This window comes from Symphalangus syndactylus, chromosome 7, assembly GCF_028878055.3.
Source record: "Symphalangus syndactylus isolate Jambi chromosome 7, NHGRI_mSymSyn1-v2.1_pri, whole genome shotgun sequence".
Lineage (NCBI taxonomy): Eukaryota > Metazoa > Chordata > Mammalia > Primates > Hylobatidae > Symphalangus > Symphalangus syndactylus.
Window position 1 is genome coordinate 48,146,718 of NC_072429.2, and position 18,635 is coordinate 48,165,352.

Genomic DNA, 18,635 nt, shown 5'->3' on the forward strand with positions numbered 1-18,635 from the left:
AAAATGTGAAAAGTGAATAAAACTCTTGACGTAACAGTATTAAAGAGAAGTCTTTAGTTTGCTGGTATAAAATAATGTTCTTAAATCATATTACTCTCTAGAGGATAGTGTTCAGCCATTAAAAATTACGTTGTAGAAGAATACTTAATATTACAGAAAGATGTTCAGGATCCATTAAATGAAAAAAAGCAAATGACATAATCAAACCCAACGTATCTCTACCCATGTAAGCATATTCATAGAAGACAAACTGGAAAGCGTTTAGGACAAAAATGTTAACCATTAGTTTCATCTCTAGGTTACAAAATTATGTTTTTTTTTTTTTATTTTTGCTCTTACTATCAAAACACATGTTCACTGCAGAAAATTAACGCTCATTTTAAAATAGTTTTTAATTCTACCCAGGGAGCAGAACTAGAGGAAGAAAAAAAAAAGAGAGAGAGAAAGTAACCAACATCACAGGCAAGCCTATAATAAAACTGCCCTGTACTTAACAGCTTGGCATCTTTTTACACAGTGTTTTAGAGAGTAAGAAATATCCAGCCCTGGATTTGAATGAATACCCAAAACTTCCCTACCATGAGATTCCTAACTCTTGAAAGTTACTTTTTGGTGCTTTAGCTCCAAAACCTACTGATAAACCTACTTTATACCAAATTCTCTTAAATATATCTGATTTGATTAAGAGATCTCACCAACAAGTGATGGCTTTTTGCTTTTTTCTGTTTTTTTTTTTTCTTTTTTGAGACAGAGTCTTGCTCTGTCACCCAGGCTGGAGTGCCGTGGTGCAATCTCGGCTCACTGCAATCTCCGCCTCCTGAGTTCAAGCAATTCTCCTGCCTCAGCCTCCAGAGTAGCTGGGATTACAGATGTGTGCCACCATGCCCAGCTAATTTTTGTATTTTTAGCAGACAGGGTTTCACCATGTTGGTCAGACTGGTCTCAAACTCCTGACCTCATGACCCGCCCACCTCGGCCTCCCAAAGTGCTGGGATTACAGGTATGAGCCACTGTGCCTGGCCAGCTTTTTTTTTTTTTTTTTTTTTTTTTTTTTTTTTTTTTCTGAGAGTCTCGCTCCTTCACCTAGGGTGGTGTGCAGTGGTGCAATCTTGGCTTATTGCAACCTTCACCTCCCGAGTTCAAGTGATCCTCCCGCCTCAGCCACTTGAGTAGATGGGGCTACAGGTGACTGCTACCACATCTGGCTAATTTTTGTATTTTCAGTAGAGACAGGGTTTCACCATGTTGGTCAGGCTGGTCTCGAACTCCTGACCTCAGGTGATCTACCTGCCTCAGCCTCCCAAAGTGCTGGAATTACAGGCGTGGGCCACCACGGCCGGCCTGGTAACTATTTTCATCTGTTATTCCACCAACTTTCATTTTACAACATAATAAAATAACAGGACCAAAACTTCACAAAATCATCTCCTAACTTCAAGATAATCCAAAGTTAATATGTTTCCTACCCCACCCCATCCCCATGTCCCACCACTCCCACCCAGCCAAATTTTAATTCATTTTCTATGATCTGGTAATGTTTTCCACACTTGTCAATGAAGAAAATTGGCAATATCGATGTAAAGAATAATAGACTTCATAACACAGCCCTTATAAGAAGGAACCAAATGGTAGTATATATTTGGCATAACCCACGTGCCCTATGACATGAGGATGATCCTGAATAAAACATTTTAATCTTCTCAATCAAGCCTTCCATTTATCAAGGAGGGATATTTGGTAAAAACGGACCCCTGGATGATATCCCTGTAAGTACAGATAAACTGAAAATAACTCAAAGAATCCCTGACAGATGCCTTAAGAGAACTTTCTGGGATGCAGTTGTTTGTTTTTTTAAATCCACACAACTGTTTATCTTTTGAAAGAAAAGAGGCCAGGCCCGGTGGCTCATGCCTGTAATCCCAGCGCTCTGGGAGGCCAAGGCAGGCGGATCACCTGAGGTCAGGAGTTCAAAACCAGCCTGGCCAACATGCCAAAACCCTGTCTCTACTAAAAATACAAAATTAGCCAGGCATGGTGGTGGGTGCTGGCAATCCCAGCTACTTGGGAGGCTGAGGCAGAAGAATCACTTGAACCCAGGAGGCGGAGGCTGCAGTGAGCCGAGATTGCACCACTGCACTTCAGCCTGGGCGACAGAGCAAAACTCTGTCTTTAAAAAAAAAAAAAAAGTCAATCCAGGAAATAAACATTTAATATGAAGTTATTTAAATACTATAAACCCATCTGAATCAGAGCAAGCCTAGAAAACCTCTTAACTTCCCCCTCTTCCCCATCCCCTGAGGGTAAGGAAAGAAGCTTTGAAATTTCTTTTTCCAGTTGACAGACAGAATGGATTTTAAAAAAAGAAGTTAAAATAAAGTAACACACATATTCATGTTCTCATTTTCCTTACTAATTCAAGTGTGCCCTGCTGCTATTCAGAAACACTCCAAAGAGAGGCACTTACTTCCTGATTACACATTCAAATAAATGCATAACATGCATTTCAACTTGGAATCACTTTCTTAAGAAATTAACTAGTAGAAATCATGTTACTGCAACATCATGGTTGAAGTCATGCCAAAACCAAAATTTTAATACCTAAAATAACTTCCTTAGCTACACTGACTGTACAAATATATTAAGGCAGTAATATTACCCACTGTAACTCATAAATATTATTATCCTGGTTAGTGTTATTTATTTTTGTGAGCTTAACAAGACAGACTTTTTAATAAAAGGGGAAAAAATGAACCACTTCAAAATGACATTAGAATTTAATAACTTCACTCTTCTTTCCTCAATTCCAAGCTGGCTACAGCAGAACACAAGTCTCTGCAAAGCAGCATATGCTCACACAAGGGTAGTGATCCAGAAGCAGACAGCATCCTTGACACATCCCAAGTCAAAGAAAATACAGCCTCCGCCCTAAAGACTTATAGTTTAAGTCAGGCAGACAACTTTAAGACATAAAATTCCCAGATGACAACCAGCTAATGATTTTTCAGAATTTATATTTTGCTTTTCCTGCTCAAGTTAAATGAAAAGCAAGAAAAAATGGATTAAATGGTAAGACTGAATGGGGTCAATAACAATTTTTAAATTAATTACAGTCTTCAGGAACATCTGAAAGGTAGGAATTGGGAGTGGGAGCACTTCTAACAACATACCAAGCCACAATGGGACCACATGAAAAGAGACATCCACAAAAATAAGAGGAGAAAACAGGATGAAAATTCTACTAAGACAACAAGGGGGAAAGGCAAGATAACAAATGAGAAGCCAGAACTCAAAGGAAGAATATGAGAAAAAAAATCAGCTGATTTCTTGCTAGTTTTAATAAAGTTATTATACTAATCTGAAAAGCTAATTAACTTTAATCTTTTTCAAAATGTTGAATGTTTCCCAGCTACCGCTCTTCCAGAGCATCATTAACACTTTTTGAAATCCATACTCAACATTCCGAAGTAGGAACACTTGTCATTTTTCTCCTGTGAAAAATTAAAGAGCCCATATGTGAGATCAAGCTCATGATCTCAACCCGATTAAAACCACACTAACCAGATCAGATTAAAATGCGATCTCTCTCATACACCCCCACACAACGCTCTTCAAAGCTATGTTTTAAGTCTTCACATCATGAACCCAGCAAACCCAGATTCCATTCTGCCTCCTGTGTACGTCTCAAACTTTACTTAAAACAGTCACTGATACTTGTTTTGTCCTAACTACATCTGTCTTTTAACATCTATCTTCCAGGCTGCCTACAGTAGATGTGGGTACATCAGTCTGAAGCTGTCAACATCTGCACTGGACAGGAGACCAATTTTCACCTCCTTCAATCTTAACTCTAGTCAGTTGCCAGGGAGAAAATCATGCCTCAAGAGCCTGACAGCTTGTGCTCAATAACCTTTTGTCAGGGATGAAATACATTATTTTTCTGAAAATTGCCTTGCCAAGATTCACAGTGAACTATGTATATATACACATACACATACGTGTGTATATATTTTTTTCTCCCTATATACAAATTATTCAAGCTGTACCAAGGAAGATGGCATCTATGTCCTTAGCTTCACTACACAGCTATACACAATTACTGAGATAAATAAAAGAATGTCTCTCCATTAACATCAATTAAGAACTCTCATTTTCCATCCTTTCTTTATAACAATGCCCTAAGAGACCCTCAGTTTTATATGACTGGGTAATTACATGCTTTAAAGATTTTTAAAAAGCTGAGAATGAGTGCAGCACACCAACATAGCACATGTATACATATGTAACAAACCTGCATGCTGTGCACATGTACCCTAGAACCTAAAGTATAATAAAAATTTAAAAAAATAAGAACAGCTACAATCAACAGTAATTGCCTCTCTTAAAAAAAAAAAAAAAAAGCTGAGAAAACAAGTACCATTAGAGTATGCTCACAAATCAACTATAGGTACTAAGATTACCCAGATGCTTGCAAACTCACAGATTTTAACTATTGTGTTAGCAGACAATAAATATTCCAATATTCCTTTCTTGTTCTAAAACTAACAAGACTTTTTTTTTTTTTTTTTTTTGAGATGGAGTCTCGCTCTGTCTCCAGACTGGAGCACAGTGGTGCAATCTCAGCTCACTGCAACCTCCGCCTCCCGGGCTCAAGCAATTCCCCTGCCTCAGCCTCCCAAGTAGCTGGCACTACAGGCACGTGCCACCATGCCTGGCTAATTTTTTGTATTTTAGTAGAGATGGGGTTTCACCATGTTGGCCAGGAGGGTCTTGATCTCCTGACCTCGTGATCTGCCTGCCTCGGCCTCCCAAAGTGCTGGGATTACAGACATGAGCCACCGCACCCGGCCGACATTTTTTACATAAAAGATGATTTATGTAATGATTGAGATTTAGTATTGAACAACAATGACTGCTTTCAGTAAGTTGAGATCTCCTACTCAAGGAAAATGCATTCACAGTATCAAAGTTTGCCTGAAATGGAATGACCTGAAAGCCAAAACCTAAAAGGAAACATTTCAAAGAAATCTTAAGACAAATCTGTCTAAACATAAATAGATATGAAAGGAGAAAAAACTGTAAGCCAAACATTAAGATGTCTGCTTTTTATTTATAGACAGGAATATTTAGTAAAAGAACTTACTCTATCTTCACCTTCTGGCCATCTGGGGGACAAAGGATGTACAGTTGTCACTATAAAATGTTTTTTCAGCATTGAAGAAGAGGCTGCAGTGAATTACCCAGAGGTTTTCATGGTGTTTGCCATGGGAATAACAACACATACATGAGAGATGACTGGCTGTGGTTAGTGGTATGATAGTCACAAAATGAAGGTCAAACCAAATGGCAGGCAGTAAGTCACTAGACTTAGCTACAATCAATCCTTGCTCTGTTCAGCAGCACTCAATCACCTTTTCCCACACTACCATAATCTTGTCCTACCATTAAAACCAAAATTACAGACACATACAATCATTTCTTGATTTTCTATTCCAAGGTAATTTAACCTCTGCTATGCCATCAGATTAGTAAAGAGAAATCTAAAACATCAGCATCTCCAGCCCAATGAGCCATGTCTCAATTTTTGAAACCTTGGTGGAATTCCAATTAAAAAGAAAAATAACAGGGCTTCAACAAATCAACAGAGAAAGGAGCACTAATGTTTATCGATACTTATCACTGCCCTAGGAACTCACACAAACACCATGTTTCAGATGTATTAATAAACATTAATGTGTGATTAATAAACACAAAATAAGGTTCGACATCCATTACAAGCAAATAATGCAAACATTTTAAAAGGCAGCATTTTACACCTGTAAGAACACAGGTTCTTAACAGCACACACTGCCTCAACACCATCCTAAATGACTCAAGTCACAGGAAAATAAATTACTACAATTTTTCACATACCAGGTCCCTTACTTTTAACAACTGAAAAGATCAGCTACTTGCACAGGCCCTGCTGGCAGTTAACAATGCATGACAATTGGCCAATTCTCTCTTTCCATCAATTCTGTTATAGCAGTCCCTTCCTGCACAGCTCCATTTCACTCCCCACTACTATGGTCATCTCCAGACTCTAGGTCCTGCCTCTGGGCTGTCTACCAATCACTTTAACCCTTCCTGCACACAGCTAACACTAATCTCCCTGCAAAAACTCCACTTTTCCTCATATTCTGTATTGCCCAGATGGTGGAACTTCTTAAAACAGGAAGAAAATTAAAGAGACAAAGTTCAGTTTCTAAGGGAAAAAAAAGCTTTTAAAATAAACACAAACCAATACTGGAAAGAGCTCCTCCTTGAGGTAGTAAGTGAGTCCTGTGTCACTTGATATATTCAAGCATATGGGACCTGAACCATGTAATGCCACATGGCATTCCAAGCCATCCTCTAAATACGCTCCAAACTAGATTAAACCTCTCCTGCAGCTGGGTGTGGTGGCTCATGCCTATAATCCTAACACTTCGGGAGGCCAAGGTGGGTGAATCACGAGGTCACTAGTTTGAGACCAGCCTGGCCAATATGGTGAAACCCCATCTCTACTAAAAATACAAAAATTAGCCAGGTGTGGTGGCACACGCCTGTAGTCCCAGCTACTCGGGAGGCTGAGGCAGGAGAATCGCCTGAACCCAGCAGGCGAAGGTTGCAGTGAGCTGAGATACCACCACTGCACTCCAGCCTGGATGACAGAGCAAGACTCCATCTCAAAAAACAAAACAAAACAAAACAAAAACCTCTCCTGCCAGCAGTGCTCAACATGACTAGCACCCACCTCCAGCCAGGGACCTCACTGTTCCTCATGCCCATCTTGCACAGTCTATTTTTCTTACCTGGATGAGTTTCCTCCTGCTCCCTTTTTCTACCTTTCAAGATCCAGTGCAAGCTCAAACACCTTTAGTAAACTTTCCCAATCCCATGCTTATCCTCCCATTCCTCTGCCACTCATGCTATTAATTATTTTTCGTATTCATGTATCATTATAAGCTCTAGGGGGGAAAAAAAAACAGGAAAAACAGCCTCCTATGTGCTAGAATATCACCTCCTGCTCAAGGACCACACACTATCAACCAGCCCATTCCTCACTCAGATTTCCCTGACACAAGCTTCTTCCCAGGAAATCTACTGTTGCTCAGGGCACGAATCATCTATTTGGCCCCTTTACTGAGCAAAATACGATTAGAAGCAGTGCAGGAACACAAAAAGGTGGATTTCATTTTCTTTGGGTCTTCTCCCCCTTCACTGACCCAGAAATGCCCATGAGCTATAGGGAAGAAGCTACAGAAGTAGCAGTAAGACTCTGATCCTGGCCTTTGAGATCCAAGTATAAATTGTGGCTAATGGATTATAAAACACTGTTCTAGTAAGAAGCTGTTCATCACTCCACTTCAAATTTAACATTAATGGGCCTCTGTTCATAATGTCTGTCCTTTTTCAAAGAAGCTTCATTTAGGTCTTCTCATCTCTGTCCCCTGAAAGTCCCCTATCCGGCTTAAGAGCCTTCTTTTTCTGGTCAGAGCCCTATTCAAGGATTCATAAAATACATTTATGTACCACAAGGCAGCTGCTACTCTTTTATCTACTGTTAAAATGTACATGTATGGGGAATGTCTGCTAATGGGTATGAGGTTTCTTTTGGGGGGTGATAAAAATGTTCTGGAATTAGATCATGGTGATAGCTGTATAACTCTGAATACCCTAAAAAACACTGCATTATACACTTTAAATGGGTGATTTTTATGGTATGTGAAATTATATCTCAATTTTTTAAAAAAGCCAGAAGATTCTCCACCCCTACCCATGCATTTACATTTGGCACTGGAAAGGAAAACACACTTTAAATTTTGAGAAAAGAGCATTTTCTCTTACTGTACTTCTTGGAGAATAGTCAATTATCTTACTCAAACATTTAAGTGCCTATCACGGACCAGGTACTATCTTAGATACAAAGAGAATGGTCACCAGACCAGCACAGAACCTGCACTGCTGGAGCGTGGAGAGGAAAAGGCAACCAATTTAAATTACCACTGTGATAAGCACTAAGACGAAGAAGTACAAAGGTAAGACTGATCTAATCAGGATGGGGGGGATATGGGAGGTAAACAGGATCCTAAAATAAGAAAAGAGCACATCTAAGAGACATATGTACACCTCCACCTACATAAGGTACCTACTCAAAAACTAAGCAGATTAGTAGTACAATTAAACTCCTGGATCACAGAGATTTGGAAGCCATGCAATTGGTGACTGGCTCCTATCCACCACATATGGCTCACCTGACCATTTCATTAGCCTTGAAGTCAAATGATCCTAAGTTTTTATGTACATGAATTTTTTTTAACATCACTTAGAGCACTATGGTGAAACTTTAGTATACTCACAAATGTGCATATTCATTATTCATGTAATCAGGGTCTAACACAAAAAGAAAGTTACACATCAAAAACTGTGTACATTCCAATTTCTGGTTATTATGATTGCACGGGAAGCAGTGGACATGTACAAACCCAAAGATACAGAAGGTCTAATTTTTGGCTCTAAAGTGCAATAAATAAACACATAAATAACTACCTTTTTGAAGACAGTAAGCTCATATCTTTAACAGCCTGGGAAAACCCTAGATCAGGGTTAGCAAACTACGGCCTGTAATTTTTCTAAATTTTATTAGAACAGAGCCATGCCCCGTGCCCATTTCTTTTTATCTTGTCTATAGCTGCTTCCCAATACAACAGCAGAGCTGAATATTAATCGTTTCAACAGAGACCTGTTTTTTTTTTTTGGAGACGGTGTCTCGCTCTGTCGCCCAGGCTGGAGTGCAGTGGCACGGTCTCGGCTCACTGCCAGCTCCGCCTCCTGGGTTCACGCCATTCTCCTGCGTCAGCCTCTTGAGTAGCTGGGTCTATAGGCGCCCACCACCAAGCCCGGCTAATTTTTTGTATTTTTAGTAGAGACAGGGTTTCACTGTGTTAGCCAGGGTAGTTTTAATCTCCTGACCTCGTGATCCGCCCACCTGGGCCTCCCAAAGTGCTGGGATTACAGGCGTGAGCTACCTCGCCCAGCCCAGAGCCCTTATGATCAGAAAAGCCAAAAATACTTACTACCTGGCCTTCTGGAAGAAATTTGCCAACCCCCATCCTAAACAACGTCAACACTGATTCAGAACAAAGACATCTTAAAAATCCTTCAAAAATTAAGTGTTTCAGTAGATGGTGTTATTTTTATTTATCAGAAAAATTCAGAACAGTTAGGTCAGGGTTTTACGTAAATGCTCAGGACCACTGAAGCCAGGGCAGGGCAAAGTGTTTGTATAAATTTTCTTTTGCTGCCTAAGAAATTCCAAGTGGTGGCGGCTTAAAACAATTATTAACTCCCAGAGTTTTCTATGGGTCAGGGATTTGGGGTTGGTCAGGACTGATGTTGTCTGAAACTTGACTAGAGGTGGAGGATCTGCTTCCTAGGTGGTTCACTCACATGCCTGACAAATGTGTGCTGACTGATGGTTGGAGACTTCAGTTCTTCTCCATAGGACCTCCTGAGTGCACTCATGACATAGGAGCCAGCTTCCCCCACAGAGAATAATCCATGAGAAAAAGTGGAGTGGATACGGCCCCATTTTTATAACTTTGCTCCCAAAGTAAATAGTACGACTTCTACCACATTCTAGTCATTGTAGAAATTACTAAATTCAGGGCCAGGCACGGTGGCTCATGCCTGTAATCCCAGCACTTTGGGAGGCCAAGGCGGGCAGATCACGAGGTCAGGAGATCGAGACCATCCTGGCTAAAATGGTGAAACACCGTCTCTACTAAAAATACAAAAAATTAGCCGGGCGTGGTGGTGGGCGGCTGTAGTCCCAGCTACTCCGGAGGCTGAGGCAGGAGAATGGCGTGAACCCGGGAGGCGGAGCTTGCAGTGAGCCGAGATTGCGCCACTGCACTCCAGCCTGGGCGACAGAGCGAGACTCCGTCTCAAAAAAAAAAAAAATTACTACGTTCAACCCATGTTCAAGGGTTAGGCTCTATTTTTTTTAAGGGAGGGGTGTCCAAAGAATCTGCAGACCTATTAACACCATTACAGGGTTTCAAACGACGAGTAAATGGCTTCAACGACATACGCAACAAGTCTCAGTTGATTAAGCAATCTGTGCTTCATATTTTTGTAATGCGTATTTTGTTCTATTTATGACAGAAAAGAGATCTTATCGCCATTTGTTAAGATTCTCCAAAGAAAAAAGTAAGCCAAGAGAAAAAAGTAAGGCATTTCAGCTTTTCATATCTGATGCAATAATGATGATGGGAGGAAGTTATATTTTGGTTTTGGCTCTTTTTTTCCAAAGAGAAGGCAAATTATGGTGGACAGATCATGATAATAAATAATTGCAAAACTGGACTAGGACAGAAAGGTCCTTATGATTCAGAACCACATAAAAGATTATCATATACAAACAAAAATAACAAGAGAAATTCAGATATGCATTCAAAATTGTGGGGGTTTTGGGGAGCAAGGAATGTATATTATACCATGATTGCTACATATTTGCATTGGAGAAACTTCTGAAATAAGAAACATATAAAGTCAAATTTAAAATTACCTACAACAATTAAATGCACTTTGAAAATAAATGTGGCCAGGCGCAGTGGCTCACGCCTGTAATCCCAACACTTCGGGAGGCCAAGGCGAGCAGATCACTTGAGGTCAGGAGCTCGAGACGAGCCTGCCAACAGGGCAAAACCCCATCTATACTAAAAATACAAAAATTAGCTGGGTGTGGTGGCATATGCCTGTAATCCCAGCTACTTGGGAAGCTGAGGCAGGAGAATCACTTGAACCCAGAAGGTGGAGGTTGTAGTGAGCCAAGATCACACCACTGCATCCCAGCCTGGGTGACAGGGCAAGACTCCAACTCAAAAAAAGAAAGAAAAGAAAAGAAACGTCAGTCACTAGACCCAGCAAACACTTGCCCAAACTCGTCTGTTAATATAATTGTGAGTTTCGTTATAGAAGACAAGAAGGGCTGGGGAGGAGAATGTACCACAGAATACAATTAAGTAATAGCCTGATTTCCTCAACAGCAAGCTGAAAAACTGTCCTGAACTGGACTATTAAACTACTTTAAAATAAATTCATTCAAAACCCACTGTACTGGGTTGAATAGCATCACCCAAAAATTCATGTCCACCTGGAACCTGTGAATGTAACTTTATTTGGAAACAGGGTCTTTGCATATGATATCAAGTTACGATGAGGTTACACTGGATTAAGGTGGGCCCTAATTCAATGCTTGATGTCCTTATAAGACGAGGGAAATTTGGACACAGAGACACAAAAAAAGAAAAGTATACGATAACAAAGGCAGAGACTGGAGTAATGTGTCTACAAGCCAAGGAATGCTAAGGATTGCTGGCAACCAGAAGAAGCTAGCAAAGAGGCATGCACAGATTCTTCCTAAGTCCCAACAAGGAATCAAGCCTGCCAACACCTTAATTTCAGATTTCTGGCCTTCAGAATGATGAGAGAATAAATTTCTATTATTCTAAGCCACCAAGCTTGTAATAATTTATGTTATAGAAGCCCTAGGAAACTAACATACCTGCCTAATTAGTACTGTGGAATTCCAATAATTTCATCATTTTCAGTATTAGAAATATCTTCAGCCTGAAAACTGAAAAAATATTTACCACTTAAGGTTATTTGTTCACAAATTAGAAAACAATTGGAGATGTCATCTCCACCTAAGGCACTGCCCATTTTTGGGTACTGCCACAGGGATGAATCTGACATAAGACTCTGGACTACGCAATCTACCATCAGGCACGGAAAATCTATGAAGTTCTCCCAAGGGCTAGTAAAGCACCTGTAAATAGCAGGGCTCCATTTACCTTAGCTGATATCCAATAACCAAAAAAACCTACATCACTGTTGAAATTCTCCGACTGGAAAAGAAACCTAACACACAACTACAGATTTCAAGGCCGGGCGCTGTGGCTCATGCCTGCAATCCCAGCACTTTGGTAGGCCGAGGCAGGCAGATTGTTTGAGCTTGGGAGTTTGAGACCAGCCTGGGCAACTATTGAAACCCCATCTCTACTAAAAATGAAAACTGCAGGTTTCAAGAAGTTTATCTTCCATATTTAAAGTCTTCCTTCCACATTTGTAACATAATAAGGACAATCTTTCTAGCATTAATTATTGCTAAACTGTGGATTACCATTTTACTTTTTATCAATTCTGAGTTTCCCAAAACATGATTCCTTTATGCCCAGATTTATTTATGTCAAGCTCCAACCAGTGCAAATATGCATGGCTGATTTAACATACTATTCTGACACAATAGGACAATTTCTAGAGTATTTTCAGAGTAGGTAGATATTTTTCCATTTTATCACACCCATCTCTTCAGCATGAACTAAAAAGAAGTATTACATAGGATGAAAAGTAAACTTCTGTCCCATTTGTTTCCTATCAAATTGTGTTACAACATTTCTAAGACTTAACTATTACTTGAAATATCCAAGAGAAGTGGATTCAGATCCTCCAGATGTCCCTCTGCAAGCATCTCTCATGATTAAAATGAGCCAGTCCAACTTAATACATCTCCAATAACTAAGTAAGTTACTGAGCAACTGGCAAGCTTAAGAATGAGAATTAAAATATGAGCCAATCCAACTTAACACATCTCCAATAACTAAGTAAGTTACTGGGCAATTGGCAAGCATAAGAATGAGAATACTGACCACAAAAAAAATCTTCAAACACTGATTTTCTAGAAAGGCCTGCCTCTCTTTACCTAAAAAGCAGTAATGACCTACCTTGTTTTCGAACATCTTCTACAGCAGCCACAAGCTCCTCCTTGAGAAACTGGCTCTCCTTCGCAATTTTATCCCCCTTCTCCAAGAAATTCTCAGTTGCTTGTTCAACAGATGCAGCCAAAACATGGGCCTTCTTAGAACGACCTCTCTTCTTATTAGAGGGCCCCTTACTATTGGTGTTTACCAGGGTTGTAACCTAAAAATTTCATTTTTAACATTAAACTGGAGTCAATTAAAATGACTAATATCTTTAAAGACAGCAAGATTAAGTTATTCTTTAAAAAAACCACATGAGATTCCACTGAGCATTAACATACAATTCCCCATATTTAAGATATACAGCAATGATGCTATATTTAATTTCCAAAATAATTCAGCTTTCTCAATGTGTATAGATTTAACACATTTTAATTTCTCAAATATGATCATTAGGTTTTTAGTTTGATTTTACAAATTAAAAAATGATTAGAGACAAGTTAGATGTCTCTACTATATGTCACCAAGATATTCCAGAAAGAGGTTAACAATGAACTTAGCTTTATCTGGAGATCACACTGCCACTGTTTTCAAACTTTGCAAAACGTTTTAAGGTAATTTGCTTCTGAAGTCTTTTCACAGTTTATTCACACAAATCTCAGCAATTAATTAGTAAAGGCCCCTAATAAAGGAATGATTGCCCAAAGAAGCCTACAGTGATGATGCTTTACGTCCTAGAACATTATCATCATTCATTCACATAATACCAGATGATCTGTAGGTTAAAGATGATTAAGATATGTTATAGTGTAAATTTGCCAAACAAGACTCATTTTCTCTCTCTCTCTGAATCTCTCACATACAAACAATAGACACACTATTGCAAAACACTAAAAGTACACAGCTAGTTGCTAACAGTTTATGAACTACCCTAACACTGTGACATTTGTAACATAATATACCAAACCTAAACCCTCAAGTTGAATTATCTGCTAATTAATCCCACACAGTGAAAGGTGTGTTAAGCAGAGTGCGAGACCTTAACAATCAAGGATCCAGATCCCACCTTTCTTGGGTTTCCCCTCTAAAGAAAGGTGAAGTATCTGCAAAGCACAAACATTTGCAAAGTTGCACCACATACCACGGACCCCAGTTACTAGCAATAAGACTGAAGAAAACGACAGCAGCAGCGTTCTCAAGGGTTAACTAAACCCATGCATCAATATTTAAATCATCTAAGAACTGTCACCTAAACTCAAGTACCGGAATTAAGGCTTTGAACTAAATAACCTTGCTCTTATGGTTGTTACCCAGGCCTGTGCTATAGAACCATGTTTCAATGTATTTGTGTTTTCAGATTCTTACCTGTGTAACAAGAGGCTCCAACAGTCTCTCAACTGCCAGAGTCCTGATCTCTAGACTTTTGGGATCCCACTTGAAGTTTATGTTGCCTGCGTGGACAGCAGTCATTTCTAAATAAGAAACAAAAAGTCAGTCAGGCTAACATCAAACCCAAACATGAAATATGTAACAAATCTTCTCCTACTTTGAGACTTTTGCATCAGGAAAGCTATATTCACTACAGATGAAAAAATTCTAACTAGCCTGCACATGAAGACCCAGTAAACCTTACAACCTCTTAATATTTAATGATTTCAGGCTTACAAATAGTAGGGGTACTACAAGAGGGCATTCCCAAACACACAGAATGTTTCCCTTTGGGCCTCTCTAGTGCCAAGACTTCCTACCTCAGTTCCTACTCACTTTATCTGCCCCACCTTTAGAAACAAGATGAAAAGCTACAGTGAATGAAAGCTACAGTGAATGAAAGCTACTTTCTTTTTTTTTTTTTTTTTTTGAGACAGAGTCTCGCTCTTTCACCCAGGCTGGAGGGCAGTGGCGCGATCTCAGCTCACTGTAAACTCCGCCTCCTGGGTTCACGCCATTCTCCGGCCTCAGCCTCCCAAGTGGCTGTGACTACAGGCGCCCGCCATCAAGCCCTTGTTTTGCATTTTTAGTAGAGACGGGGTTTCACCGTGTTAGCCAGGATAGGATGGTCTTGGTCTCCTGACCTCATGATCCACCTGCCTCGGCCTCCCAAAGTGCTGGGATTATAGGTGTGAGCCACCGCGCCCAGCCGAAAGCTACTTTCAAAGACACTGCTTCAAAAACGAATACAGAAGATCCCGATTTTTCCTACTCCACAACATTTATGGTATAGTAGTATCTAAAAGGTATGCCTCACTTCATTTTTTGATGGATTCCTAGAGAAGGACTTGTCTTATTCTATTAAAACATGATGTTTAAATCGGCTGCCCTCTGCACTCACAGCTATTATCACTCATACCCAGAAGAAATTTCAAATCACACTTAGTCAAATATCACTGTATCAGTGTCAAGGAAAACTTCTGTCAGACAGCGGCTTTAAGAATAGGGAGAAAACATCAACGAAAATAACAAGCAGTTAGTCTTTTCTTCTAAAAGTAGTGCCTTCAATTATTAAAGAAAAAATGAAAAGGCATGAAGTTGAGGTAAACGCTAATATAAACTTTCTAGACAACAAACTGCTAGTAGACATTTAAAAGCTTAAAGGCTGCGCGTGGTAGCTCACTCCTGTAATCCCAGCACTTTGGGAAGCCAAGGCGGGCAGATCGCTTGAGGTCGGGAGTCCGACAACAGCCTGACCAACACGGATAAACCCTGTCTCTACTAAAAATACAAAATTAGCCAGCCTGGTGGTGCACGCCTGTAATCCCAGCTACTCGGGAGGCTGAGGCAGGAGAACCGCCTGAACCCGGGAGGCAGAGGCTGCAGTGAGCCGAGATCGCGCCATTGCACTCCAGCCTGGGCAACAAGAAAAAAACTCCATCTCAAAAAATAATAATAATAATAAAAATTTAAAAAATAAAATCTTGGCCGGGCGCAGTGGCTCACGCCTGTAATCCCAGCACTTTGGGAGGCTGAGGCGGGCGGGATCATGAGGTCAGGAGATTGAGACCATCCTGCCTAACACGGTGAAACCCTGTCTCTACTAAAAATACAAAAAAAAATTAGCCAGGCGCGGTGGCGGGCGCCTGTAGTCCCAGCTACTCGGGAGGCTGAGGCAGGAGAATGGCGTGAACCCAGAGGCAGTGCTTGCAGTGAGCATAGATAGTGCCACTGCAGTCCAGCCTGGGCGAAAGAGCAAGACTCCGTCTCAAAAAAATAAAAAATAAAATAAATAAATAAAATAAAATCTTTAAAAAGTGCATTCGTATGACCCAGAAAATCTACTGCTAAAATCTTATTCTAAAGTTAAGGAACATGTAAAAACTTGGATACAATGATGTTCACAACACCACTTTATATAAACATTAAAAGTTATAAATTACCTAAATTTCAAACAACAGATCACTCAATAAAATATGTAACAATGACACAATGGGCTACAATGCTACTCTTAAAAACAATGTTGGCAAATTAAAAAACAAAACCACCAGCCCGGCCAACATAGTGAAACCCCGTCTCTATTAAAACTACAAAAATTAGTCCAGTGTGGTGGCACACACCCGTAATCCCAGCTACTCAGGAGGCTGAGGCAGGAAAACCACTTGAACCTGGGAGGTGGAGGTTGCAGTGAGCCAAGATCGCACCACTGCTTTCCAGCCTGGGCAACAGAGCAAGCTTTTGTCTCAAAAACAAAAAAAAAAACCAGTGTTATCAGTGCCCAAGTATTTATTTCTATTAAATACCATGTGCATGGTGGTTCATGCCTATGATACCAGCACTTTGGGAGGCCAAGGCAAGAGGATCACTTAAGCCCAGGAGTTTGAAACCAGCCTGGGCCACATAGAGAGACCCCATCTCTACTTATTTTGTTTTTAAAAAGGGACCATTTCCCATTAATAGAAACCAAGGTTCCAGGTCTGAAGCACTGTATTGTGCGGAAAGGGGACAAGACTAACACGATCATATCAAAAGACACAGGAAGCAAGGGCTCCCACCAGCCAAATTTAGGACAACTATCAAAGAGAATAATGACTATAACTGTCTATAACTAAATAATTAAATAAATATCTTTAAGACCATAGGGATCCTCAAAAGAAAGGGTATGGGGAGGGAATTTCTTTACCATGAATCTAGAATAGAATTAGAAAATGAACATCTTGCAACCCCCACTGGTAATAACTGATCCAGCCAAGGATTAGCAATGAATGTCAAAACCACTGGGTGAAAACTGGCCGGGCGTGGTGGTTCATGCTTGTAATCCCAGCACTTAGGGAGGCCAAGGTGGGTGGATCACCTGAGGTCAGGAGTTCGAGACCAGCCTGGCCAATGTGGTGAAACCCTATCTCTACTAAAAATAACAAAAATTAGCCAGGCGTGGTGGGGGGTGCCTGTGATCTCAGCTACTCAGGAGGCTGAGCCAGGAGAATCACTGGAACCTCGGAGGCAGAGGTTGCTATGAGCCGAGATCATGCCACTGCACACCAGCCTAGGCAACAGAGAAAGATTCCATCTCAAAAAAAAAAAAAAAAAAAAAAAACATAACTTTGAACTAGATCCCTCATAAAAGACTACCAACCACTGCCTTCTTCAGAGAGCTTTAGTGGAGATTAGATAAAACAAAGTATGATCCATTGAATAATGCGTGAGTCCATGCTAATATGAATAAAGAAGGAAAAGTTCTTCCAAACAATAGGAAACAAACTAATAAATGTAGAAAGAATAATGTATTTAGAAAAATCAGCATTCAGGAACCATAATATTAATTGCTTCAGGCAAGAATCAAAGAATGCTAACCAAGTAGATTAGCATTCAGTTTCTCAGTAGTGTGATCTAGTGTCATAGTAACTCCCAAAAGATTATTTATTTATGACAAATGGGGGAAATAGTAACTTCACAGTCCAGAAACCTGAGATGCCACCTTAACCAAGTAATCAAAATTAACATCCCTAATAAGGGCACAAACCCACACCATGTACCTCCTAACATGATGCGCTGAGAAGAATACAACATCACCTCTGTGTTATTTCGCCTGAAAATTACATAACCTCAACTAGTCATGAGGAAACATCAAATTCAAAGGGTGAGACGGTCTACAAAATAACTGGCTGTAGTCTTGAAAAATGTCAAAGCAGCTGGGCACAGTGGCTCACGTCTGTAATCCCAGCACTTTGGGAGGCCGAGGTGGGAGGATCACAACTTCAGGAGATCAAAACCATCCTGGCGAACACTGTGAAACCACGTCTCTACTAAAAATACAAAAAAATTAGCCGGGCATGGTGGCAGTCGCCTGTAGTCCCAGCTACTTGGGAGGCTGAAGCAGGAGAATGGCATGAACCTGTGGGGGGCGAACTTGCAGTGAGTGGAGATGGTGCCACTGCACTCCAGCCTGGGCCACAGAGCAAGACTCTGTTTAAAAAAAAAAAAAAATAGATTAAGAAACATTTCCAGAGGCCCGGCACGGTGGCTCACGCCTATAATCCCAGCACTTTGGAAGGCCAAGGCAGGCGGATCATGAGGTCAGGAGATCGAGACCATCCTGCCTAACACGGTGAAACCCCATCTCTACTAAAAATACAAAAAAAAAAATTAGCCGGACATGGTGGTGGGCGCCTGTAGTCCCAGCTACTTGGAAGGCTGAGGCAGGAGAATGGCATGAACCCGGGAGGCGGAGGTTGCAGTGAGCCGAGATCACACCACTGCACTCCAGTCTGGGCGATAGAGCAAGACTCCGTCTCAAAAAAAAAAAAAAAAAAATTTCCAGATTAAAGGAGGCTAAAGAGACTTAAACACAGTGATTCTGGACTGAAATTGTGTTGAGAAAGGGAAAAAAATTGAGACAATTAACAAAATTTGACTATGGGTACT

At 40.4% G+C, this 18,635-nt stretch overlaps 1 protein-coding gene across 9 annotated transcripts in view; it reads right to left on the reverse strand.

Moving 5' to 3' along the window:
- The window catches only part of CTNNA1 (catenin alpha 1), a 183,998-nt gene that overhangs the window by 142,890 nt on the left and 22,473 nt on the right, over nucleotides 1-18,635 (reverse strand). For all 9 annotated transcript variants that reach the window (XM_055286068.2, XM_055286071.2, XM_055286069.2 and 6 more), the window contains 2 exons: nucleotides 14,148-14,254; nucleotides 12,807-13,002 (listed from right to left, as the gene is read on the reverse strand). In XM_055286068.2, coding sequence (XP_055142043.1) covers nucleotides 12,807-13,002; nucleotides 14,148-14,252 — 301 coding nt within the window. In that variant the 5' untranslated portion in view covers nucleotides 14,253-14,254. Of the gene's footprint in view, nucleotides 1-12,806; nucleotides 13,003-14,147; nucleotides 14,255-18,635 lie in introns of those variants that run through there.